General features: G+C 37.3%; 1 protein-coding gene across 1 annotated transcript in view; it reads right to left on the reverse strand.

The window, feature by feature from the left end:
• The window catches only part of PDE4D (phosphodiesterase 4D), a 670,126-nt gene extending 647,518 nt beyond the window's left edge, over positions 1 to 22,608 (reverse strand). The window contains exon 1 of the mRNA XM_054578374.1: positions 22,048 to 22,608. Coding sequence (XP_054434349.1) covers positions 22,048 to 22,313 — 266 coding nt within the window. The 5' untranslated portion in view covers positions 22,314 to 22,608. The remainder of the gene's footprint in view (positions 1 to 22,047) is intronic.
• Between the last annotated feature and the right edge of the window lie 3,448 nt (positions 22,609 to 26,056).

Genomic DNA, 26,056 nt, shown 5'->3' on the forward strand with positions numbered 1-26,056 from the left:
GTTTTAGGGGAATATACAACCAGTAGTTAAGAACCAAGCATCTATTACTGCTTCAGCAATATATGGAGTTACTCAGGTAAAAATGCAAAAGCACAGCACTGTAAAGGACTTTAGAGACCAACTACTCAACACCCTCCTTTTATATTTGAGGAAATTAAGCCAATGAGAATTAAAGCAGTTTGCCCAAGACCACTCAGCACGCTAGTGGCAGAGGAAGAACAACAACAAAGGCTGCTAGATTTATAGTAAATTGATCTGTGCATTCACTTCTACAGGATGACTTTTTGTAGTCAAGGCACCTCGTGTAAGCTAAAATTCAGTATGCAATGCTGCTCCCCAAATCCAGGGTCAAAACAAGAGTTATAAAAATAAATAAAACAAATGGCCACTGAGCAGAGATAAGAATAAATGACAAGTTCTCTCTACTCTCCTTCCATACCCATTCTCAAAGGCTCTGAGTCAGACCCAAAAGAACACTGAACTGCATCAGTTGAACTGTATTCCAGGTCTTAGATTGCTAATTACTAGGCTAATATGTAACCCTGGGCACTTTCTGTTCTATTCTTGACCTGGGTTTTATCACCTAGTCACAACTCAAGATGATTTCTCCAAGGACCCTCTTTTCTCTAGGTCTCTAAGCAGCTGACATTCTCTCTTTTCTTTTTGAACCTATGTCCAAGTAGTAAGCTAACCTTAACTCCTGCATTTACTATTTAAAAGCAGAAAATGTCAATGGATTTGCCTAACAATAAGAGTTCTTAATAGCAGTAACTGTACAACAAACACTTTGGTGTTTCAGAATAATACAGCTTCACAGAAAGAAGACAATTAGCAATGTCTCTCAAGTTGTCTTGAGAAACTTCTGTTGGATATTAGTTTTAAATTTCACATATTTTCTTTCACAGAACCTGCTTTCCTTCTTACAAGCTACAGGAGAGAAGGAACTTTTAATTTAAAGATGAAAGCATCACATAAAAGTGACTAATTATATCCCCTCAAAATCCATCTTTATACATCCAGATTCTTTCCTTTTAAGCAACCTGGCATTACATTCTTCAAGCAGTTAATAAAAACCTCCACAGTTGGTAAAATAAAGAGGAGACTAGGAGAATAAAAAGCTGGCTAGAGAAAAATATTTTTAACAGTATGTTAATGAAGTTTAATAGTTTACTGGTAAAATTTTGGGTTTTAATTCTTCAAATGAATGAATAATTCTAATGGGTTTTTATACAACATAGGGATGAGGAGACCAGCCAGGCTGTCTGGGGAGCGAATACTGTGTTGGGAATGGACCCGCTTGAAAGAACGTGTGTTGCACCAGCGGGATCTTCTCTCACCATAATTATTGTTTTTGTTACTGATAACAATTATCACGGTCATCTTTTTAGGATGTAATACTGTATAAAGGACATATCCTACAAATTATCATGTTTAGTCACATAAGCAACCTTTTAAAACCTTCCTTGTATACTATTTATCCCCATTTAACAAATTAGAAAACCATCCTCAGAGGAATTAGGAGACATTCAATCTTGTAGCCAACTTATAGTAAAGCAAGGACTTGACAACCCCATTCCAGAACTCCTATTTTTATCTTACCTTGAGATGGTATCATTTCATATAGATACAAAGGTGTTTTATCTCCCCACCAGGGGTTGAGCTGTTAGGAATCCTGAATTTAGCCCAAGAAGCACAATCAGGTAAAGATCCCAAAACAGACAACTTTTCTCCGTATGTAGAAACTCTGTCATCATTTCACATTTGAAAGAAGGATCCTTCTATAACGTAGAGGTCAAAGTCATTCTTTCACAGTGGTCTCTCATATCACTAATAACATTTTGTTTATCCCTCCCCCCCCAAAAAAAACCCCTGAATATTATTGGGAAATATAGTTAATATTTATCATGAAAGGAAATAGAAAACAATTATTTTAAAGCTTATCTTCCAAATATTTCCAATGTATTAATAGCTAAAATTTACCGTTTAGAGAAGTGCAAACAAAATCAGATACCATCACACTTAGTACAATCATTATAGTAGTAGGTGTGGCTAACGTGGCACTCACTACAAAAGCCTACTTAACATGTTCAAACCTTACAAGTTAGGACATGATCAGGGATGATTCTACAAATAGAAATTGGGGCAGCTGGCTAAAAGAGCTGCATGAACCCCTTCCTTATTCTTCATACCAAAAAAATGACAGATAGATCAAAAATTAAATACAAAAAAAGAAATCTTAAAAGGACAAAGATAAAAAGTAAAAAAAAAATTAATGATTTTAAAATGGAATCACATTCCTTAAACATTACATAAAAGCAGCACATGTAGGAAAGTTTGCTAAACCTTGCTGTATTAAAAAAAATTTTGGAGAAAAAGAAATAAAAAATGACTTAAATAGTCACTTATTCACTGATGACGTATGAATGTCCAACAAACGTAAGAAAATCTGCTCAACATCTCTAATCATAATAGAGATGCAATAAAAACCATACTGAGATATAATTTCACACCCATTAAGATAGTTACTATAAGAAAACAGAAAATAAGTACTGATGAGGATGTCAGTAAATTGGAATTCTTGTGCACTGTTCGGAGAATTGTAAAATGGCGTGGTCCCTATGGCAAGCAGTATGGAGGTTCTTCGAAAATTAAAAATAGGACTAACATATGATCTGGCAGCCCAACTTCTGGGTATACACCCAAAAGAAATCAGGGTCTCAAAGGCATTTTGTACACCCATGTTCATAGCAGCACTATTCACAACAGCCAACAGATGACAGTGACCCAATCATCCATCAATGGTTGAATAAACAAAATACAGTACATACATACAATAAAAAATTTTTCAGCCTTTAAAAAGGAAGGAAATCCTGTCACGTGCTACATTGTGGATGAACTTTGAAGACATATGTTAAGTAGAATAAACCAGTGACAAAAATATAATGCCACTTATATGAATTATCTAATGTAATCATACTTATAAAAGGTAGAACAGTGGCTACCAGGACTGAGGGAGGAGGAAAGTGTAGCTGTTAACAAGTACAGAGTTTCAGTTTCACACTATGAAAACATTCTGGAGATCTGTTCAACAGCAATGTGGGTATATTTAACCCTATAACTGTACATGTAAAAATGGTGAAAATGGTACATTTTATGTTACGTGTTTTTACCACAATATTTTAGAATATTTATATATGACTTTTTAAATACATTGTTAGATTTTAATTTATTTTTAATTTTTTAATTGTTGACACTGTTACAGATGTTCCCCATCCCCCCCTTTGCCCTCCTCCTCCAAGCCCCTGCCTATCCCGCCCTACCCTTCACCACGTTGTTGTCTATGTCCACAGGCTTTGCTGATGTGCTTATATGTTCTTTGGCTATGACTTTTAAAAACTATAAGCAAAGTAAAAGTTAAACATAGATTGATAAAATATTTAAAACAGTTATGACAGAGAGTTAATTTTCCTAATAGAATTATAACAATACCAAATTGGTTATTATCCCAATTTTTTTTAAATGGCAAAATATATTAACAGGCACTGGACTAAGAGATGGCAAACAATTAAAAGATGTTAAACTCACCTATAAAACTGAATAGTAAAATAATGATAGATGTTTCCCTATAAGAGTGATGAAAAATAAAAGTAGATCATATCCAGTGACGGTGAAAGTGATAATGAGAAGTTCAGAGGTCCTCTGGCACACTGTTTATAAGTGTGTAAAATGAAGAAACAATTTGGGAGACAAATTTGCCAATACTTTTTTATGGTTTGTAGAGTTTTTACCACTATGTTTATGGTTTTAAAATGCTAATTTTTGTCACTGAGACCAGGATAAAATGTTCATAAAAAATTAGAAAAACACCCATCATTCTTCTTTCTGATCTTATTAGGCCTACACTTTTCCTACCTTCCTTTCTCAAGAGAGCTCTATATGCAAAGGATATGAAATAAATAATGTTGCCCCATTTTCCTTTCTCTCATCCCTCTCCTGAGCCTTTGGGAAATATCAACACAGTATAACTGATGTCTACTGACCACTGCAGTTGTCCACTTTAAGTTCTTGGATTCTTCTCCCAAGAAGCCCTGCTGCCTTAGCTATTCAAGCTGAAACCCTCAAGACCTGTAGGAGTAGTGTGAAAGTATTGTCTGTACGAATGTGGCCTCACGCCATCAGAATGGCTTTCTCGGGGACTCTCACAACAAGGGATAACTTTAGACACTGTAATGGGCTAGGTGGTGGGGCTAAATAAGATATATCCACATCCTAAACTCCAGAACCTGTGAACATTACCGTATTTGGAAAACAAAATGTAGATATAATTATGGAACTTGAAATACATACATTATCTTAGATTATCCAGACGAACTCTAAATGCAATGACAAACATCCTTATAACGGACACACAGAGAAGACGGACACAGAGAAGAAGGCATGTGAAGAGAGAGGCAAAGGTTGGAATGATGTGGCCACAAGCCAAGGAAGCCAGCGACCACTGGAAGCTAGATGAGGAATGGAACAGTGTCCCTTAAGCCTCTGTAGATAGGACAGCCTTGCCAACACCCTGATTGGGGACTTAGAGTCTTGAGAATCGTGAGCAAATAAATTTGTTGTCTTAAGCTACCGCCTTTGTGATAGGAAACTAATTCAGATGCCCTTCTCTAGAGGACATTTGTCAGAAAAAACAAATGTATCAGCACTGACTCTCATTTCCTCTCATATGTTTTTATAATAGTCTTAACAGTCAACATGTACCATGGCACTTAAATATTGAAAAGATATCACTTTGGTGGAGAGTGCTTCCGGGAAATAATCTCGTCTGTTAACACTGTTGCTACTGTTAATGTGGTTGATATGAACCCTGTCCCACAAATCTGTACTTTTAAAACTTGAGATCCATGTTTTTGGGTCACAAACACTTTTCTGTCTCCAAAAATCCATATTATAATGTGAAACTCCCTAAAAGATACAATTTTTTGGGTAAATGCTATATTACTTCAGGGTATCCTCTAAGTTACTAGATCTGAGAAGGGGTAAAAATAGGGAAGAAGAGTCCAGGAGACTCCACAAACTGCTTCTGAGTACTGAATATGTTTCCTAGAATGGTTGACCAAGTCCTTTAAGACATGATACTGCCAGAAAAACAAAAAACAAAAAAAAGGCCTACTAAATCCTGTGCTAAATGTTAGACGTATCAGAAAATAAATTTCAAAGCCTAAGTCACAATTGTCTCACCAAACAGCTTCCATGGAGAAATGAGATTAAAGAAATGAAACCTTTTCCTCATTTTTACTGTCAGGACAGATTTAAATCATATATTAGTGCCCCCATGGTTTCTAGTGAAAATGTTCAGGGCATGGCAGTGGAGGGGAGTTTCACCAGGGGAAGTTCGCAGATTGTCTCTCAAAAGGCCTTGACAGGTGGCAATACCTTGGAGAAACTACTAGGGTTAGAATCTGGCACTAAGTTTTGTAGACTCAAAACCTATAATCTCTCAGCACATGAGAGCATCCTCTTCTCTCAGGAGCAAACCCATTTCAGATGCACCCACTGACTTGCTGAACAGAATCCAAATGCCATTACTTTCTTTCAATTGAGCACTACAATCAGTGTGCAGAGCATAATGCTTTTACCACCTGACCTAGTACTTGCCTTCATGCTAGGCAGTCCTACATAACAATGAAGACAATAATCAAAAGATTACTCAGTGAACATGGAAGCAGAACAAAAGATTCAGATAAATAGACAATAGTTTAGATAGATAGACAGAATAACAGATAAAAAGGCTATTTCTAAGATTATTAACATAATTTTGAATGTTTAGTGTCTCTCTGTTAACCAACTGCCCCTCTCTCATGGACTATGTGAAAAGCACTGCCAATTGTTTCTTCTGTGATTCTCTTAGGCTGACTCAAATTCTGACCAATCCTGTCATCTGATTGACCTGTAAACTCATCTCTTTAAAGTGTTGTGTCTTGGCTCTGATGCATAAAAACAGATTTCATGCCCATTCTACATCTTTTCTTTCCCTCTGTACTATATACAGGCAACATAGAATATTTTGGAGTTAATTGTAGCTATAATATTAATTATGGAAAAAATACAGCAGAAGAAACAACATTGCAGTGCATTTTTTATATTCCTATATTGTAGTCTACAACTTTTGATCACTTTACAAGGTCAACCATCATTGTTGCTAGGCACGACAATATGACAGTAACCCAGTGGCTACAACAGGAAGCTGATGACCTTAACCTTCCAAGTAGCCCCTGGTATAAAGCTTGACTTTGATGTGTCTAAACAAGCATAAATATAGAACTCGTGATGAGGTCTATTAGGATTATAAAATCTTCTGAGAGAAATCTGTCTAGAGCTGCCCTGCTTAAGAGTTTTAAAAGCAGACAGATCAAAGCATGTGTCACTGGAAATCCTGCTGGTTGTCATGAGAAAAGAGGTAAAATTGCAAACCCATTCAGTTGTATCCATTATTATAATGAGTTAGAACATACTAGTATGACAAAAATGAAGGATGAGTAGTATAGAGTCATAATAAAAGTAATCATAGGTCATGTGCCACTGATATCGAGCTTTCTTTTGTACAGCAAAGAGAATTTTGTTTTGTTTTTTTCTGAATAGCTATGGTAACAGGATTTGCTTCTGAGTGCCTGGTTTCCTGTCTATAGACCCAGACAACTGAGTAATACGCTTAGCCCAAACATTCATTAGGGTAGTAAGAATGAGTCAAAAAACAAGTCAAAAAACAAGATGGACATATGCCAAAATGTCTCACACTAAGAATAAAATCTATTTATCTATTGAAATGGCAAACTGAATTTTGAGCAGATAAAAAGCAATGCTGTCTCATTATACCACATCCCATCAGCACTGACATCTTATACTTTCTTCAATGAATACAGAGTTAGAATTATGTAGATAGAGAAAGAAGAGGCTAGATGTATCTGCCTATCTAGCATGCAGGGAAGAAGAGTCTGGAATACTGGGGTGCTCTTTTCAGCACAAGCCACTCTTTAGAAGTTAGAGCTGCACACACTTTCGGGGTGGGGGGTTGCTGAATGATGCTGTTTATAATTCTATACTCTGTGGAGGATTCAATTGACAGAGTATTTTTTTATAGTGCTTCCCTTAAAATACAGTCCTCTTCAAATTGATGCTTTCCTCTTTTAAATGGGCCACCCTGTGTATTCCGAAGGAGTGTTTTCCACCAAAGAACAGTGTTGATGTAAATCTACGTTGGCAAGAGCGTCATCAGAGTCAGCTGGGAGTGACAGGCATGTTCCAGCCAATTTTGGACGGCGTGTTGAAATATGCTTCTCGGGCTACAAGAGCAAATGCCCAAAAGCATGCCCACGTATTCACAGGAGGTGACGTGCTGATTAGCAAAGCCATGGCACTGTCAGAACATAAAACACATACCGGGACCATTTCTTGAAGAAAAGCCAACCAATCAATCACAGCAAAGGCTATATAATCCTTACAGGTTAAAAGGTGTCAGGGCTCGCCCTTTCCCTCAGGGGGAAAAACATAGTTTGCACATGTTGCTTTGCAGGTTTTCAGGGCACACTTCTAAGACCAAGATCGTATATTCTAGTAACAACAGCCAGCTAGCTCACATAATATAAATTTCCAAGCAGGCAATATACACCAAAAATTCAAACTCCAGAGTATGTTCTACCAACTTCATAGTTGTTTTGTTCACAAATATGATTATGAAAACATCCCTGTGTAAACGTTTAAATGTTACATAGTCTTGCTTAAAAAAACATTTTATGCCTACACATAAAACCTATTTATTAATAAAAGCAGTATCATTGTAATAACTATATGTATGAACCATTGTGGCAAGTACAACATACATTTTTTTCAGAAATTTTTTTTAGTTCTTTAACATCTGGTTTTACATTGTGTGTTCACCACCCAAAACACACAATGCAATATACAGATGATGCATCTAGAATTGTATACATGAAAGCTTATCACTTAATTAACCAATGTCACTGCAATAATTTTAATAAAATTAAAACAATAAATTAAAAATATCTAGTTTTAACATCATGTTTAAGAAAAGGATTTTGTAGCCAATGCAAGGGAAAAAAAAAGTATTTTCATGTTAGAAAACCTGCCCCAGGGCCATACTTCTGGATACTAGAGATTTCCCAGTCACCTTTCTGCATCTTTCACCACATCTTGCATCCCTGGAGCCTGAATTTATGGTAAGAGGTGGGAAGCACATGGCTTTATCAGACAGAAATAATGGAGTGAAGACTACTGGACAGGTCTGGCCAACTTCGTTCCCATTGCCTCTCTCCTCCATTTCTATAAATGCACTGCAGGGGAATTTGCATGTCTGAAATGAATTAAAACAAACAGACCCAAGAGAATGGCCATCTGGCCCATAGTTGTGTTTTTCTACTGTGCAGCTTCAAATGAGATTCTTGTCTTTGACATACAATGGTCACCACAAGAACCACAAGAAGAATAGACTCTAGTTCCCAGATGGCTCTGTGAATCCCCTAGTCTGATTTATGTCCCCAGCCCGCCTTCCCCAGAGCCTGCAATCTCTCCCTTGTGATTTCTGGCGCTGGTAAGATGTTATCAATAAAATCTTTCGTACTCTCAACCTCTGCTATCTCCTGCACCTTCTTGCTCTAACTAACATTACTAGCTGCACATTGAGGATACTAATTTACTTCAACTCCCTAAAGTGGTAGCTATTTTTCCTTCCAAATTTGTGTGCCATAGGCCCTAAAGGAGAAGTATGTGTCTTTCTTGCTCTTCTCTGTTATTTCCAGACAGAATTGTGACCATTTTTTTTTTTTTAAAATCACCCTTCCTTTTACTATACTACTCTGTACCACCATTACGTCTCACCTGGATTATTGCAACAGTGTATTAACTGGTCTCCTTATTTCCATCTTTCCCCCATATCAGTATTTTCTACCAAGGAGCTTGAATGATTCTCCCAAAACTAGTCAGACTGTGTCTCTCCCTGAGGCAGACACCCGCACTGCTATCCCTTCCCCCTCCAATACAGCATTGTCATAAACAAAAACAAAAAAACAAAAACAAAAAAAACCACCAAAATCCCTTATTACAGCCTCAAAGCACTGACCCGTTTCTATGTCTCTGACCTCATTTTCCATAACATCTCCCTCCCTGAAACGCATCAGTCATATCCTCCTTCTACTGCACAGCTTCAAATGAGATTCTTGTCATTGAACTTGTTATTTCTTCTGCCTGAAATGCTCTTCCCCTAGACAGTCACAGAGTCGCTCAGTCACCTCCTTCAGATCTCTACTCCGTTGTTGCTTTTAGAGGGTCCTTCTCAAACAGCTTATATAAAATTCTCTATCCTCTTACCCTGCGTTATTCTTCTTTACTGTACTTGTTATTCTCTGATTCACCGGAATATTTATCTGTACATTTGTTTTCTCCCCCACTGGAATACATGCTCCATGTTACATCCCTAGAATAGTGATAGAAATAGAATAGACACTCATAAGTTATTTTTTGATTGGATGAAAGGATAACAGGATATTTAGCTCTTGACTCTTACCCTAGTGAGGCAGTCCTGACATAGAGAAAATGTCTTCAGAGCAAATTGGTAGATATATTCCAAGCATTATATTCTCCTGCAATTTAGTGAAAAGGCAGGCACAGACCTCACATTTAAAAATGTCTCTGTTCAATGGATTAGAACACAACTGCCACCAGTGAAGTGAACGCTTTAGATGGAACTACAGTTGTGTATTCTGCTATTTCAGAGGAATTCCTAGAAGGAGCAGAAGGACATTAGCTAGCTGAAGGATGGTATAGGTTGGCCTAATTGAACTGAATCTCAGATTCCAACTATTGAGAATGTTCAATGCACACACTTGTGGTTTAGCGAGCCTAGCGTGGGGTAATAACTAAAAATGTCACTTCCTTTTATTTGTGGTGAAGCTGCTAAGAAAGATAAAGTTGATTGTGTTTCATTTAAGCATGTAAATCCCTGGGGGTGAGTGTGTGTGTGTGTGTGTGTGTGTGTGTGTGTGAGAGAGAGAGAGAGAGAGAGAGAGAGAGAGAGGCAGAGAGAGACAAAGAGAGAGAGAATGAGAATGTCATTTGACAATAGCATCCCATACATTATTTGCACAGAATAGTCACAGTATGTGAGGTGAATTAAACTCCTCTATTTCAGTGGGTTCAGATTACCCTGTGTTCCACCAATACTATTTTTACATTATACTTGACTGGTTAGTGCTTTATTCCTTCCAAAGGTCTTTTCATTAACTATATCATTTGAACTTTTTAATAATTCTATGAAGGACATATGAATTAGGAAAGTTCCATTTACAGATAAACTTAATTGTGGCCTGTGGAGTTTAAATGATACCCCTAAGATCTCTCACTCCCCTAACAAATGAGTAGCAAAGTTGGACCAGGCAGTGTGTTCCTGGACCTCTTCCTGTGTCGCAATATTTGTGCTAGGTGCTAGAGATACACTAGTGACTGGCATGGAACTGGTTTCTCCTCTTATAAAGCTTACCCTCTATATCAGTAGTTGTCAAATAGGGACAATTTTACTCCCATTGAAAACACTTGGCAATGTTTGGAAAGATTTTGGATTTCAAAACCGGGTGCATATTATTGATATCTAGTTTCAGGGATGTCCATCATATCCTATAATCCAAAGACAGCCCCACAACAAGACATTATACAGACTCAATTCTTGGTAGTATTGAGTTTGAGAAACCCTCCTTTCAATTCAGCTCCAGAGCGAATGATGGTGAAGTATTCATAGGAAACAATACCAGATAAGGTTGTGGAGATTGGCTTGGAACTGATGAGAGAGACTCAAGTGCCAAGTTGAGGAGTATAAACTTCATCCTGTAGACCAGAGATTGGCAAACTATAGTCAGTTGACCAAATCCATCCTCCTTTCTTTTTTTTTTTTTTTGGTAAATAAGATTTTATTGAAAGTATGCATGCCCACTTACATACCTTGTGGCTGCTTTTGCACTATTAACTACAGAATTGAGTAGTTGCTAAAGATACCATATGATTCATAAAGGCTAAAATTTTTACTATATTGCCTTTTACAGAAAAAAAAAAGTTTGTTCACCTGTGCTCTACACAGTGGGCAACCCCAGCAGGACTTTGGAATGAGTAATGAGAAAGCCTAAGTAGACATTCTCAAGGGGAAGGGACAGGTAGTGGCACACACACACGTTGGGATGTTAACTGAAGTAGTTCGAATATCAGGCTAAGCTCTAAAGTCGGTGGCATTATTGGGAAAGAACAGAAAAGCAAGAACTGTTAGATGAAATAATCTATAGGCCTGTGCAGAGGGAGAGCAAAGCAGAAGTCAAGATGATTCAGGTGGGTTCACTTGGAAACAGTGTTCCATGGACAGAATAAAACAGAAATGGGGAAAGAGTAAATTCAGTTTTACAAGTTATAGCCAAGGCAAGATTAGATCTCCCAACTAGAAAGGTCCAGAGAGACATAAGGAACTGAAGCCAGGTTAAAGAATTGGCTTTTGTTAAATGGAGCAAACAGTTGGAGCTGGAGCAGAAGTCAGGCTGATGGTGCAGGGAGTGTACTGCACTAAGGTCAAAGGGCTAATTACAGGACTGGGGGGGGGGGTGCACTTTGATTTAAGTTGCTGGAAATAAAGTCAATGAAAGAGGAAAAGGGAGATCTTACAAAAAGTAGGAGTTAAGCTAGTGAATGAGACAGGTTCGAGAAAGAGGAGTGGGCATAAGTACAAATGCTAATACTATATTGCCATTGCTGGTACTGAACATATCGATATGTGACTTTTATGTATGCATAAAATAAACCATTTTGCCAAGAAAACCCTCAAGATGAATGTGAGATAATGCTTTTCCTTAATTTACAGCTGGTACACTGCTGACTTTTATTGAAGCTTTCCTTTTTATCCCAATGCACAGCAGAGTCTTCTGGAGTCTCTGTTGACTGAGGAGGTGATGAATCAAGACGTTCATGTAAGACAGAGCTTCTCAAAGGACAGCTCTGACATCACTTATAGAGCTGCTTGTAAATGTGGCTTTTACTGTGGGGGCCTGGCTGGCTTCATGGGTGTGGCCTAAGCATTGGGCGGGGCCTCCCTCTCAGAAGGGCCCTGTGCTGGTTTGAATGCTCTTGCTGTTGCTGTCATGAAATTCTTAATATTTTTTTGAATGAGTAATCCTCTATTTTCATTTTACACAGGGTTCTGCAAATTACGTAGCTGGTCCTGTGTGGATATTCTACCCTAGAATTAAATAAATCCATAAATTAGAAAAGTATAGAAAATTGGATTCCTCACTTACCTCAGCTTTTACTTACTTACATAGAGATCCTACACTTTTTAAAATGTCTATGTCTGTGCCCTTTGGAAGTAGAACTTGGAAGCTGCCATTAGCACACACAGTATTTTCCATGGAACAGTTTTATGCTTTTTGGCATCTGTGTAGCTACCAGGTAGGAAATTAATAAGTATAGAATGGCACTAAAACAGGGTACGAGTACCTCACTTGCTTCTTAGAAATGAAAGCATGCAACCCAAGTTCAATGCATTTACCCTCAACTTAGCAATTCCAACCTGAAGAACCACTTTAAGAACCAACGTCCTACCAATACTGGAAATATTAGTGATTCAGGTATCACTCGGTTGGTATATTAATGGTCTGACATTGCACCAAGATGACTTTAAACACAGGTGATGTGGTTTATTGAATTTTTAAATATTGAATTAAATAATGAGAAGGTTGTTTCCTTTCCAAATCCTTCCCAGTCATTTTTCTTACCTAAAGAAAAAAGCCCTATTCGGTCTTTTCCATCTCTGTAGTATTTGCTGACTCACTTAAACAAAGAGCAGACAGACGTCAGGCTCAGAGTCTTTAGCAAGTCACAGTATCTAGTTTGAATCTATTTAGCCTTTTAAAACTGTATTTTAAAAATTATCTTCTATGTATAATAAATGATGCAGTTTTTCATCTTACAGTAGGATATAAAGCTGTATTTTTAAGCAATACGAGCCTTTAAATAAAAAATGTAAATCCACCAAAAAGTATTAAATAAAAACAGTTAATGATCCACATATGTACCTTAGACTGGGAAGGTGACTCAGGAGCGATAACACTATTAATGGCACTGCTTTGTTATTAAAACGGGAGCTTTATTAAAGGAGGCCAGTTTCCATTCAGAGGAAAGCCACAGCATTCTGCCTTGTGCGTCATCCATCTCCAATTCATATATGTTTTAGTTATTACCACCATAAACCATACACTGTTCTAGTTGGCACTCAATAGAAAGTCATAAAAAAATCACACTGCACAGAATAAAGCAAAGTAAAACAAATACTATAAACCTAAAGAAGGTAAACAAGCAGAAATGATAATCCATGTAACCTTATTAGTCAGTAAATCGCTTACTTCAAAAGGTCAACAATACACACCCATCATTTATAAATATAAATTTGAAATCAGCTATATGAAAGAATGGAAAAAAACCATGTGCCCTACTAATAATATAGAGAGGAAGTTACTTTATTTTAATAATAGCTAATTTGATCAGAGGACTATCTCATAAAGTTAATAGAAAGGAAATTGGTTGGTTTGAAATTATCACAACCTAAAAATAGATATAACTATGGACAAATATTTACTTTCAAATAACATTTATATGCAAAATCTCTCAAAGAGGCTTTCTATTATTCAATTTTAGTTATTCTGAAGATCTAATTTAGAGAAGTAGTGCTTAGTTTCTGCCAGTTCAAATTTCTTCAAATTGTCATCCTAAAAAAGGAACTATGGAGGGTGTTTTTTATTTCTCAAATTTCTTAAAATCTTGGCATTTCTTTTATAAGCTTAGTTCATAGTGTATAATTTAACCACTATGAATTCAAAGAGATAAGGATTAGTCATCAGAATTTAACAAGGTAGTTATTCAGTATCCTCTGAATCTCTGAATCATAAATATATTTAAATAAGTTTTTTCAGAAATACAACAGGTACAAATTATTTTAAAAGTATGAACTAAATATTATTAAAATGCTTATATTTAACAGATTAGTGGCACTATCATGTATTAGTATATTGAGATATACTAAAGTCAAATTATACCAGTCAAGTGTGCAAATTCAGAACACACATACATACACAAACACACATGCACACAGTCATGGTGACAAAGTCCACATAAATTGTTAATCATTGAGTTTAAAATTTCTCTTCACTATGGCATAAGAAGCACAGAAATGTAAGGTATGCTGCTCACTCAAACAACAGATATTTATTAAATGCATATTATATGGGTAGCACTTGTGAATGCATAGATGCATGTATATGAGGGTCCTACTTTCAAGGAAGGTTCAGTCCAACTACACAGTCAAAACACAAGCGTGAAATTGAAAAGATCATAAGGTAGAAAGTGCCAAATAAATGGCAAATCTCACCAAATGAACTCAGACAATTTGGCTCTGCACATATTTGTTCATGAAAGCCAGAAAGTCAAGCCTCTAATCCCAATGTTTTCACTTTCTTTCCTCTCATTAAATCTGACATTTTATTTATGACGTATTTCCCCCCCCAAAAAAAAAATAACAATCTCAGAAATGCCATTTTAAAGAAGAAAGAGATAGCATTTACTCCTGGTCCCAGAGATACTTCCATTCTAAAAGCAGATATCTTGCTAAGTCAAAGAAACTATTGCACAATGAAGGGACTGGCATGAAGGCTGGCAGATGAACAGAAGAAGGTTGCTTTGAGGTAAGATGGGCTATGGTCCTCCTATCGGGCCACCCAGTCATTAGCAGTCAGTCTGTGAGTCAGGCCAGCTCTGGTTACCAAGCAGTTTGCTGCTCTGTTGCTTAGTGACTTGAGCCTGCAGACCATCATTTCCAGCTGGCTCTTCTGGAACCAAACCTTAATAGATTTCTCACTTGTTCTTTCTCTTTAGATTTCAAGCCTTTCATGCCTTTTTCTCTGAATTATTGAAAATAAAATTATCCTGATTGATTTTACTTTTATGTCAGTCTTACTTAATAAGCACTCTGAATCAGGCATATATTTCTCCTACCCAGACACATATTTTTATCAGAAAAAAAGGATGTCTACATTATTATAAGCCACATATGTAGACAAATAAACTGAGATTTCATACCCAGAAAGAGATATGTCCCTACCCTTCCGTTAACTAACCACCCTTTTGTAAAATCATTGAGCATTGATTGTTGTAGCTTTGATATACATGCAGGGTAAAGTAAAAAACGTTAATGTGACTCTTAGCCCAAACAGAGGTAAAGTTGAAAGAACAGAGGATGACGAGTTAGTCACATCCAGGTTCAACTTCTAACTGAACTAATTTCATCTCTTGGGTATACAACAATTTTCCTGGGACTCAGCATCTGCATATGTAAAACACAGGTAATAATACTCATGCTAAATCTGGTCACGAAGAGTTGATATAGAAGGGTCAATATACACAGAGTACCTGACACATAGCAGAAGCTAAATCATTAATAGCTATGTTGTAAAAATTTAAGGTTCTAAAGTTATGTTATTATGAACCTAAAGTTTTGACTCCAAAATTAAATCAGATAATTCCTTCTCCTATCAACTCAAGATCTCATTTTGAGAGGAAGTACTTCAGCTGAAGTAGTCAGAAAGCATTTACATCCTTAAAATTGAACATAAGTGATATTTTAAAATTTTGTACATATAGTAGAAGAGATGGATATGGTAAAATAACATATAATTAAATATATAGCAAAAGAAAATTTTACATTGGAATTTTTGTTATCTACAGATTTCCACATTTCCTACCTGAAATCTTGGCTTGCAGATGGTGTCCAATACTTTCATTCTGAATGCACTGCAGCCTATTGATGAGTCACAGAATAATTACAGAATTCTGACCAGCTTTTATCTATGCAGCATCCACCTCACTCACAACAGCAAGATGGAACTTTTTTTTTCTTATCTTAAATGTACTGTAGTTCATTATCATTTTGTAAATTTAACTAGTCATTTTTCCACTTGTATATCAAATGCCTTTATAACCATATGACCTATGAGTAGAGTCTATAATTCAAAAAGGCTGAGTAACTAAGGTCAAATATTAAGTGGCCAGCAGAGCTGGAAATATATAACTTCAAACTGTACTAAATCAATCACAGTTTTAAAATATTATTTTTTTCCAAAAGCAAAACCATTAAACAACAATGAAGTAATTTTGTTACAATGGTGATAATAAAGCTTCTTCCTGAAACCATTACTTGAACACCAATTTTGGTAGCTTTCTGTCTTAATAAAAAAAAAAAAAGAAAGAAAGTGGTGAAGCTCATTTAGTTATCTTCTGTCACAGAAGTTTGCTATTTATAAAGAAATTTTACAAAGCATAACTTTTAAAATTAAAGCTGTAATTTAATAATTATTGTAATGGCTTTGAGGTTCAATTTTTAATTTTCTTCTCATTCAACATTTCTACCAAGTTTACAAGTAAGGCTTTTTGCTTAGAAGTATTTTTATCACTAGTAGCAATGGCTTCAGTTGGTTATCTTTTTTTTTCTTTAAGGTAAATGACAAAGATCACAGGAAGTACACACACATCATAAACTGCCAGGTCATTTCAACATTGTTTTCATTTTTTTCTCTGTATCTGTTTATCACATTTTTACCTTTGTAATTTCTTAAATATTACAAGTCAATTGACAAGCTCTTTATGAGGAATGTCTTCCTGGGGTCTTCTGAGATCAGTAAGGGCTAATAAAAACTTTCAAAACCTACAGACACACTTAACTTGCAATGCCCCAAGATTCCCCTAAAGACACATAGCCAGTTACATCAGGGACAGAGCTAATGACTTGGCCAGCTGGCCTCGCCCAATGTGTTGGCACAATTTCCTGCTGTTCTCACCAAATGATTTTCCCAAAAGACTTCCTCCCAACATCCTGGTATTACACTATACCCACAGCCTACCTCTGGGTTCCAGTCTCCCAGGAGAGCACCAACAATGACTTTCACTGGGTATCCCCGCACAAGAGACAGAGAAGAGATAACCTACTTAAGTAGGGCAAGTGCATGAACAAGAGAGAGTTTCCAAAGAGAATCACTAAATAATGTCTTTGAAAAACTACTCAGCTCTCTCTCTCTCTCTCTGTTTAACCTGTACATTCTTTAAATGGATGGATTTTTCCTTTATGGGGGCTAAAAGTTAACTTAAAGAAATGTCTAGTATACTTCTTTCTTAAACAACCACTATAAAAGCAACTAGAGTGGCTGAAGAAATTATGACTCAAGAAAGCAAACATTCACGCCTAAACAATTTTAGGTCTAATGCCAATGCCTGGTAAAGAGAAATTTATAATAAACAAAAAAATATGGCTCCCTAGAAACTTTAAAGATTTCCTGAAAATGTCCTGAAAGAGTCCTTTCAAAAATCCACCTAAAGAAACTATTTCGTTGTTCAAGGGTGTTGTGAAGTGCTGCTTATAATTCGGGTATGTTAAAAGCACACATGCATACACAGAAGTTATGAAGATAAGACATTTCTTCATATGTCTTACCTGAACATATGAAGTATTGTTCAGGTAAGTATTACCTGAATACCACCTTACCCAAAGAAACTCTATTGCCTAATTTCTCCTAGGACACTTCCCTTCATTCAGTGCATAGAACACAGTGTGAATTAAGAAGAAAACCTGAAAAATACAAACATTTTCCTGGGTGTTTGATTTTCTTGAAATAAACTCACATGGGAAGTTTCCTTCATCAGAGGTTTTACTAATCTTAGAGTTCCAGCTGACATCAGAGGGGATCACCTACTCCGATGAAAGCACAGTTCTGTCTATAATCACTAGACAACGAGGCACAAGATAATAAGTAAAAACAGTAAAACAGAGTATGAAAATCATGGACATGAGAAGGTTCCAGTCTAACACACGGCATCAGAGGTTCAATAAACATTAGCTAGTGATACAATTATGATCAATAAACATTGAGGGAATAGCATAAGGAAAATGTGCTAGAGATTTTGAAAACGCAGCAGATTGTTTTCACTTGGGGGTAACAGGAGGAAGCTCTCGGGAGGAGAGGCATTTGAAAGACGTGGAATGGGAGTGACAGGGAAGAGGCACCAAGTCCTCTTCGGTCTGTGCCCCAGCAGTATCTCTCCCTTCTGCTTTCTCGTGTCCCATGAAACAGGCATACACCCAATATTCCTTTGAACTCTTGGTTTCTTCACATATATTCTTTTTAGTCCAATCCATCTACAAACAACTTGACAGGGTAATCATCTATAAAAATTTAAACATGATCCTAAAAATGCAGACAGACCAAGACTGGAATAATAGATATGTAGCACATAATAAGGAATATATTAACTTATAATGACACTAAGTGTCTATCCCCGGGCAACACAAAATAGTTTACACACAACTCTACATAACAACTTAATAAAACCACCACAACAAATAGATACTACTAGTACTCCCAAGAAATTGCATAACAGGGAAATTGTGACACATATTAAGTAACTTGTTCAAAATCACGCAACTAGTAAATGGAAAGTCAGAATTTAAATTTAAGGAGTCTGGCTTCTGTTGAGATGCTCTCTGTACAAGTCACACAGCATCTGGAGCACTGTGTCAGTTCAGGACCCTACCCTTTAAACGGGCCGTGGCAATCCAAATGAAGACGGTACAAACAACCAGGGTCGATCTGGTAAATACAGCCTGTAAGGTGAAGTAACTCAGGGCATTTTATTAAGAAAAGAAAATAATTTTTTCAAAAGGATACTGACATTGAAAATATTGATTAATGGGTATACCAAGAATAATAGCTCAGGGCCCTGGCTCTCCGGTGAGGAACTCCAAGCCTTTTTTAAATTAGCTTTATTTTTTCTCGTTGACACTATTATAGATCTCCCATTCCCCCCACCCCTTTGCCCACCTCCACCCAGCCCCATCCACCCCCTTCCCTCTGGACTGTTGCACTGTGGAAGACAGGACAGATTCAAGCTGTGGGGTTTTCAAAGCAGATCCTGGTGACAAGTCCAGAGAAGGAAACTTCAGCTAAATATTTGAAAGGACTTTCAATATTGTCAAAAAATTGAATTTCTTTTTCTGGCCTGCATCCAGGTGTGCAGAGATCATAAAGGACTGGTCAACAGAGATGTTATTCTATGAATTCAACTATGGGATGGAGGATGAACCAGGTACTGTGACTGAGATGGACTAACTATTCACCAAATCTGTTTTGCCTTATTGCTGGGAACAGATGTGTTAGGTTCCCCTCCTTCCCTTGCAGTTAGATGTGGCCATAAAACTAAGTTCTGGCCAGGGAATACTAGTATAAGTGATATGCGTCCTTCTTGGCCAGACTCACACATGCCGTCTTCCATGGTCTTTTTCCTTGATTCAGCTGAGCCTGACATATGTGTTACAAATAGTGGAACAACAAGATGGTAGGATCCCATGTCCATGAAGCACCCCAGGGCATGCTATCTCCCCATGAGAATCAGCAGCAATAAATTTCCATGTACGGTGTCAACCTACTGAGATTTGGAGAGCATGTTGTAATGTGATTACCTTAACATAAAATAAATGCCTTCCAATATGATTTATTATTTCCACCCAGAGTGTAAATTATTTGCAAAACATAGCTCTTGTTAACTTTGTGATCAGTAGGTACAAATACATATTCTGGATTCAGTAGGTAATAAGTATATGCATATCAACTGGAAGGGAGGAAAATCAGGTGCAAGAACCAATATTCTGAGGTGGGAACACACCAGGGAAATATTTACATGGCTGGTTACTAATTTAGAAGAAGCAGAGGATTTGAGTGTTGTGGTAGTAGCAGAGTTTTAGATAGTTTTATGTATATAAAACAGAACAATATGGAATAGCTTTTAAAGTTATGTATGGTGCTCATAAAAGCACAGATGAGACATTTGTCAAAAGATACTTGTGGATATTATAAAAACCTTGGAACCCATTGAACCAATAAGAAAAATGTGAGGTACTCTTTCCAACTTCCCTGCTAAATGCTGTTAGTCCATGAGGACTATTGTTTCCTCTTGAGTTCTTAAGAATTGATAGGATTTTTATTTTTCATTTCCATTGCTCTTTTGATGCCTCCCTGATCTGGCTGAGACCTGACATACCAAAATGAAATATTGGCAGAAAGTGTGCTTTTGGAGTCTCTCCAAAGAGCACCAGAAAAGGAAGTGCCAGAAATTTCAGAAGAAAGCCTGTTTTTGTGAGATTTCCTGCCTTCCTTACATCTCAACATGTCCAAATAGTTCAGATAACCTTCAGTTGAACTCTAGGTTGCTTCACTCAGATTGAATTCAAGCAGCAAGCAGCTGAGTTGAGGCTTACCCATTCAACGATGGGTACAATGTAAGAACTCTAATTTTTTTTTAAAAAAGGCATCTCAACCAAAAGGGACACCGGATACCTAAATTCTGGGCTTGACCCTTTATGAACTCCAGCCAGCTTCCCTACTCTGACACCTGATGCCTGGTTTCAAGCCATCCCTGTTCCTCAAAGCATCTCACAGTGTTTATCTATACCTTTCATTCACTGCTTGTTTCTGACAAAAAATTTCAATAATATCTTCCCCAGGGAAAAGTCACCATTTTCTCATATCTCTTTAAGACTGTAAAATTCGATGCCTGTCTTACCCCTCTTATAAGCATTATATCTAACTAGAAATGCCACCTAGTTAAAATTTGGGGGAAAATAAGAACATTTCCCCAATCAGAGAACTAGCTACTTAAAATTCTGAGGTCAGAAGTTTGCTTAGGCAGGACATCCCTTTTATTTCCTTTGTCATCTATTTTTATCTATGACATTTAATGCACTCCTGGATGTGGCCATATTGCTAATGTAGATTTTGATTCTCCCTACTTGCTACTTCTTTCCTACAAGTCTTGTTTCTGTTTTGTGTTGTTTTGCTTTCCATTCCTGGCATAATCGTTTGTTTTCTATAGAAGAACTATAAAAATTATTCAATTGGTTTCTCAGCTAACATGCTCATTCGTTCTTTTTGTTATGCTTGTTTTGTATCATAATTAACATTCATTTCACCCGTAGTATATGGAACCTACTACTAACTAAAATTAGCCGTGTGCATCACAGACCCCTCTCTCTCTAATCATAGCCTGGAATGGCTTCTTCTGGGGCAGAAACACCATAATAAGCTCGCACAATGGCTTATCTTAATATTTGCTTTTACAAGATCATGAAAATAACATGAATCATCTAGAAAAATTTATGGAAGCACATGCATAAAATAAATTCACACATTATGAAAAACATCTTCAAAAAGAAAATTAAAATACCAGCACAATATTCGAAGAATTCAAAGAACACCAATATTACCAAGAACACACCAATATTACCAAGAACACACCAATATTACCAAGAACACAACAATATTACCAAGTGCCAGCCTGCAACTTTCTGCAGAGTCCCTACACCCTTTCTTTTAGAAGGGCATCTCTGAGATTACAGACACATTAAACTGAGAAGGGGTTTTACAGGAACACACAAGTACACACACACACACACACACACACACACACACACTATACACATTTCTGTTCTACTGGGGATCATGAAGAAAGGAAAGCAAGTTACAATTTTCCTCTCCTTTATGGTCCTTTCTTTCCTAGGCTGTTGTAGAATCTGGCAGGGAAATTAGCTTAAGAAATCAAAAGAACACCGCCACATCAGTATAGGAGTAAAACTGCATTCTTATTGACATCTGGAATCCAATTTTCTTGTAGGAACTTGCAATAGGAATTGAACTTTGAGAACCACCCACCTCAGCCGCTCCTATTACCAATCTCAAGACTTCCTGCCCTGACTTGGACCTCTGTGGGATTTATTGTTAAGGTAGATTATTTATGATAAATCACAGGTGAGAGAAGATACTGGTACTCCCTTTCCACTCCTTAAAGTGGAAGGCGGGAGGAACGAAAATCACTGGGGGAACGGCCACCATTTCCAATGATCTGTGCAAACCTTACCACGTATGTGCCACAGTGAAACGCCGCTGTTTGGGGATGTTGCTACTGAGAAGCATCCTGCGCAGAAGCCTTGGGGAATTTCTCGGAGAAATCACTGGGGAGAGCTTGGGAGAAACCGATTTCCTTGCTGTCTTGGACTTCTCGTGCTGCAACAGGTTTTCCCGCAAGGATTTCACAAGATCCTCGTTCAGCCAGGGGTTTGAACAATGCAGATTATCCACTTCAGGTACGGCTAAGGTGTCCGGGCTTGTCGTCTGCTGAGCCATTTTCCCCCGGTCAACTTTGTACAGTTGGCAACAATCCAGGGCAACGTGGTTCCCTGGCCTCTTTCCAGTGACTGCTTCGCTCAGAGTCCGGAGAAATGCTCAGGGAAGCAGGTCGTATCCAGCTGCTGTTAGTTCATTCGGTCGCCTGCCTCAGTCTCTCGGTGGAGATGGGCTGGCTGTGGGCGCGGGAGCGTACTGCTCAGCGGAAGCCTATTAAACGCCACCCCTCCTCTGCCGATCCCCCGCCAAAGATCGCCTTGAAGCACTCCCGCCGCAAAGGAACATGGAGGGAAGCCGCCGCGCTAGCTGGGCTTTGTCAGCGCTACGGAGCAGCGTGCTAAACTATTGGAACTAATGCGCCGCAGCTGCTGGAGTGACTTCTGCTTATGTACATAAAAAGTGCTGGGGGGAGGGCTTAGCCATCAGATGCCTACTGCTCAGTTGTTTGGCTGGTCTTTCCATTTGCTTATTCCTGAATCCAAAGGAAAGAAAAACTTTGAACTTGACCTTCCTCTCCCACGAGGGCTGTTTATCTCCCTTCAGTCAACGTTCATAAAAGAAAATTACTAGTCCTTTGGTTTTTACAAGGGGAGAATAAACAAGCTTTAGATCGACAAGGAGAAATATTTCTCTGCTTACTAAACTCACTCGGATGCACCTTTAAGACAGATCAAGAGACTAAAATGGACTCTTGTTGTCCCCCTCTTTCTACCTAGTTAGAAACCAAACAAAAGGTTTTAAAATACCGCACGTGCAGAACACTACAGGTTGCTGTTGTGTTGTACAAACTTGCTAATCATGGCCTTTTCAAAGCCTAGAACAACACTATTTACATCCACAACTGCTATTTGTTATCGTACATTTAAACTAGCGACCCTCCTGAGGGACAGATTGTTTTCACAAGATTAGTTAAAAATGATTTTAAAGTTTCAATTATTCCTTATGGTATGTATAATTTTAGGAATTTAACTATAAAAGAATGAAATATGTCTAGCTTTTCATAGTAATTTTCTCAGCTGTCTTCTAAGATTTCTATTTGCGGTTCAAAATAAAAAAAGAGTTACTTTTTGCCTATTTAGTTTGCTACTGGAAAAAAATTTAAATGTCACAATTCAAGTAATCGAGTGATAAACTCTATTCAATCGTATATTATAAATTATATTATACACTCTGTTAGACCTGGATTGCAAGGACACCCAAACTTGAATAGAGATAACCCAGCAGCCTAGTGATGCTACTGATAGTTCAGGATTAAAATCAAATCACATTTCTCAGGGTCTGCAAATATTTTCCATTTGTTTAAATAAAAGCACAACTTAAGAAGGAGTTGCAGAATGCATCCAGATAACATGGAGAACGGAAGAGTCCAATTCATTATTAAGGGGAGAGTTCTATGATTACTATTAGGTCAATCCTAAAAGATTCTCCTATCTGTCTCCCTGGTTGTTCCACCTTAAGTTTTAATTATTTGCTTTTAAAAAGCTACAGAAAAGAATACTCTGAGGTCCTGAAGCACAGTCAGCACTTGATGTACCTATAATAATTTAATGAGACATATGCCATGACTTAATCATAAAATCTGCTGTGTAAATATTCAAATTTTAAAAATCAGGGTATGCTTATTTTTACTCATCAAGGATTTTCACCAATACAAAAGCTTTCATCACCGTGCGCCATTACGTGGCGGGGTCCCTTAGTTTAAAGAATATACATATTCTTTAAAACAAGTAACCAGTTTTTTTTTTTAAGTAAGCTGAGGGACTGACGACTGCGGCAGGAGGCGTGCAAACCAGGCGTGCAATGCTTTCCCTCAAAGAGCTCGTAATGTACTGACTCCATGGAGGGGGCTGGGCGAGGGCTGAGGAAAAGAAAAGACACCAGAACACCTAAGAAGTGATATTGTCAGGTACAGAAAGATACAGTGAACATGCTACACATAACTGATGAAAGAATGCTAAAGTGGAGTAAAGCCTGAAGAGGGGATGGATCAAAAATTAATGGAAAGGAAGGTTAAAAAAAACAAATGCATCCCAGAATGAGAAACTAGAATGTGCAGATAAAAGGGTAAGCATGTTTTGTTCAAAAATAAAAATTAAAAAAAAAAAAGCCAAGGAGTCAGTAGGTATAAAACTTGTTCAGATTTGTGGAAATAAAAATTCCAATAACAGGATAAAGTGAGAAAAACAAAAAAAAACAAACAAACAGTAGGCAATATACTGACACGGCATTAAAAGCATTAGAAAAAATTCACACTTTCTAAATAATTAATTCCCTTCAAATATTTGTGGGCAATTATTTTGTGCTAGGCACCATAATGAGTGTTCTAGGATATTTAAAGAATAGCTTGAGGCTGTCCCTGTCCTCTGAGAGTTTATAATCTAGTAGGGTGGATAGAGCGCAAAATAACTGACATGACAAAGTATAGCTGAAGTACCCAGATGAGAGCCTGGAAGCTGGAGATGTTTAAATGTCTGGCTTTACTTAAAGAAAAGTGATTCTCAGTGACTAAATAAAAGAATTTATGTGATTAAGAAAGATATGGGCCATATGCTGAGAAATTCATTTCTTTCAGGGGATTCCAGGTTCCAGTTCTTGCTCTCAGTGGCCTTCTCTGAAGAGGAGTTAACTATTCACAAGCTTGTGTTCTCATAAATAGCATGTCATGTGGATACTTAGAGAGATGGCACCCTTTGCTGACAAACACAACTAAACTAAAACAGAAGATAAAACAATATTCTAGTAAAGATTCATTGAGAGTTGTGGTTAAACATAGACTAAAACGAAACAAAGGCATTCTGCAAATCTCCCCTTGCTTTGGGACATGTTAAAGGGTACCTACCATGACAGAGCGCAATTAGCTGCCTCTTTGCAGGGCCACATATTCTATCCTTATTTGTGTAATTTTCCCATCTCCACAATAATCTGCCTGAATCTACCCAATGATATATGACATGCCTGCTGCTTTTTGAAAATAAAATTCATTTTGTTTTGAGAATTCTTCTCCAACCCCTAGAAATAACTCGAAACACCCTGCAGTGTTTCAAAATCAGGCTCGAAAATCACTGCTTTTGGAGGCGCAAATTGTAAAGTTCTCAACATAACCAAAGGTGGGTGAGGTTTGGAGAAACTGGCAATTTTCTTTATAACAATGCAGAGGGTCAGAAGAACTCTTTCAACAAAAGCACCACGTACACATCTTGCCTCCCTTTTTTAAAAATAAAATCTCTTTAAAATTAGCTGCCAGAAAGTTTTCTGGAAAAAACAGTCTTGTAAGTGACAGCCAAATAAGGCCTTAGGTTTTAACAAGTGAAAATGTAAAAGTGGGTTAAATTCTTTGATAATATCACCCACATCTAGAACAGCAGATAACATCTCTTAACTACACAAACAAGGTTTTCCTACATACTTTGTTATGGAGTTTCAAAATTTGCCTTTTTAGATTATTCAGAATCCTTGTTAACATTTATTTAATTATTCACAGGCAGCAAAACAAGAAAGAAATAAGATTTCCATAGGGTCTGGTACAAGGGATGAAAAGTGCACCCTTGTCTAGCGGGAAATAAGCAAGACTGGATTTCCCACAACTCCAAGGGAGCAACGGTGCAGCTAACTCAAAGGAACGGATAAATTAAAATCATTTATACTTGACGATAGAATGCATTATATGCTTCTTACAACTGTGTTTTAATTCGGTAAATACTGTGTTAAAATGAGGCTGCTTTTTCAAAGGCCCGTAGGATGTG

Source organism: Pteronotus mesoamericanus, unplaced genomic scaffold (assembly GCF_021234165.1).
Source record: "Pteronotus mesoamericanus isolate MK-2021 breed Mesoamerican mustached bat unplaced genomic scaffold, CSHL_Meso_final contig_50, whole genome shotgun sequence".
Classification (NCBI taxonomy): domain Eukaryota; kingdom Metazoa; phylum Chordata; class Mammalia; order Chiroptera; family Mormoopidae; genus Pteronotus; species Pteronotus mesoamericanus.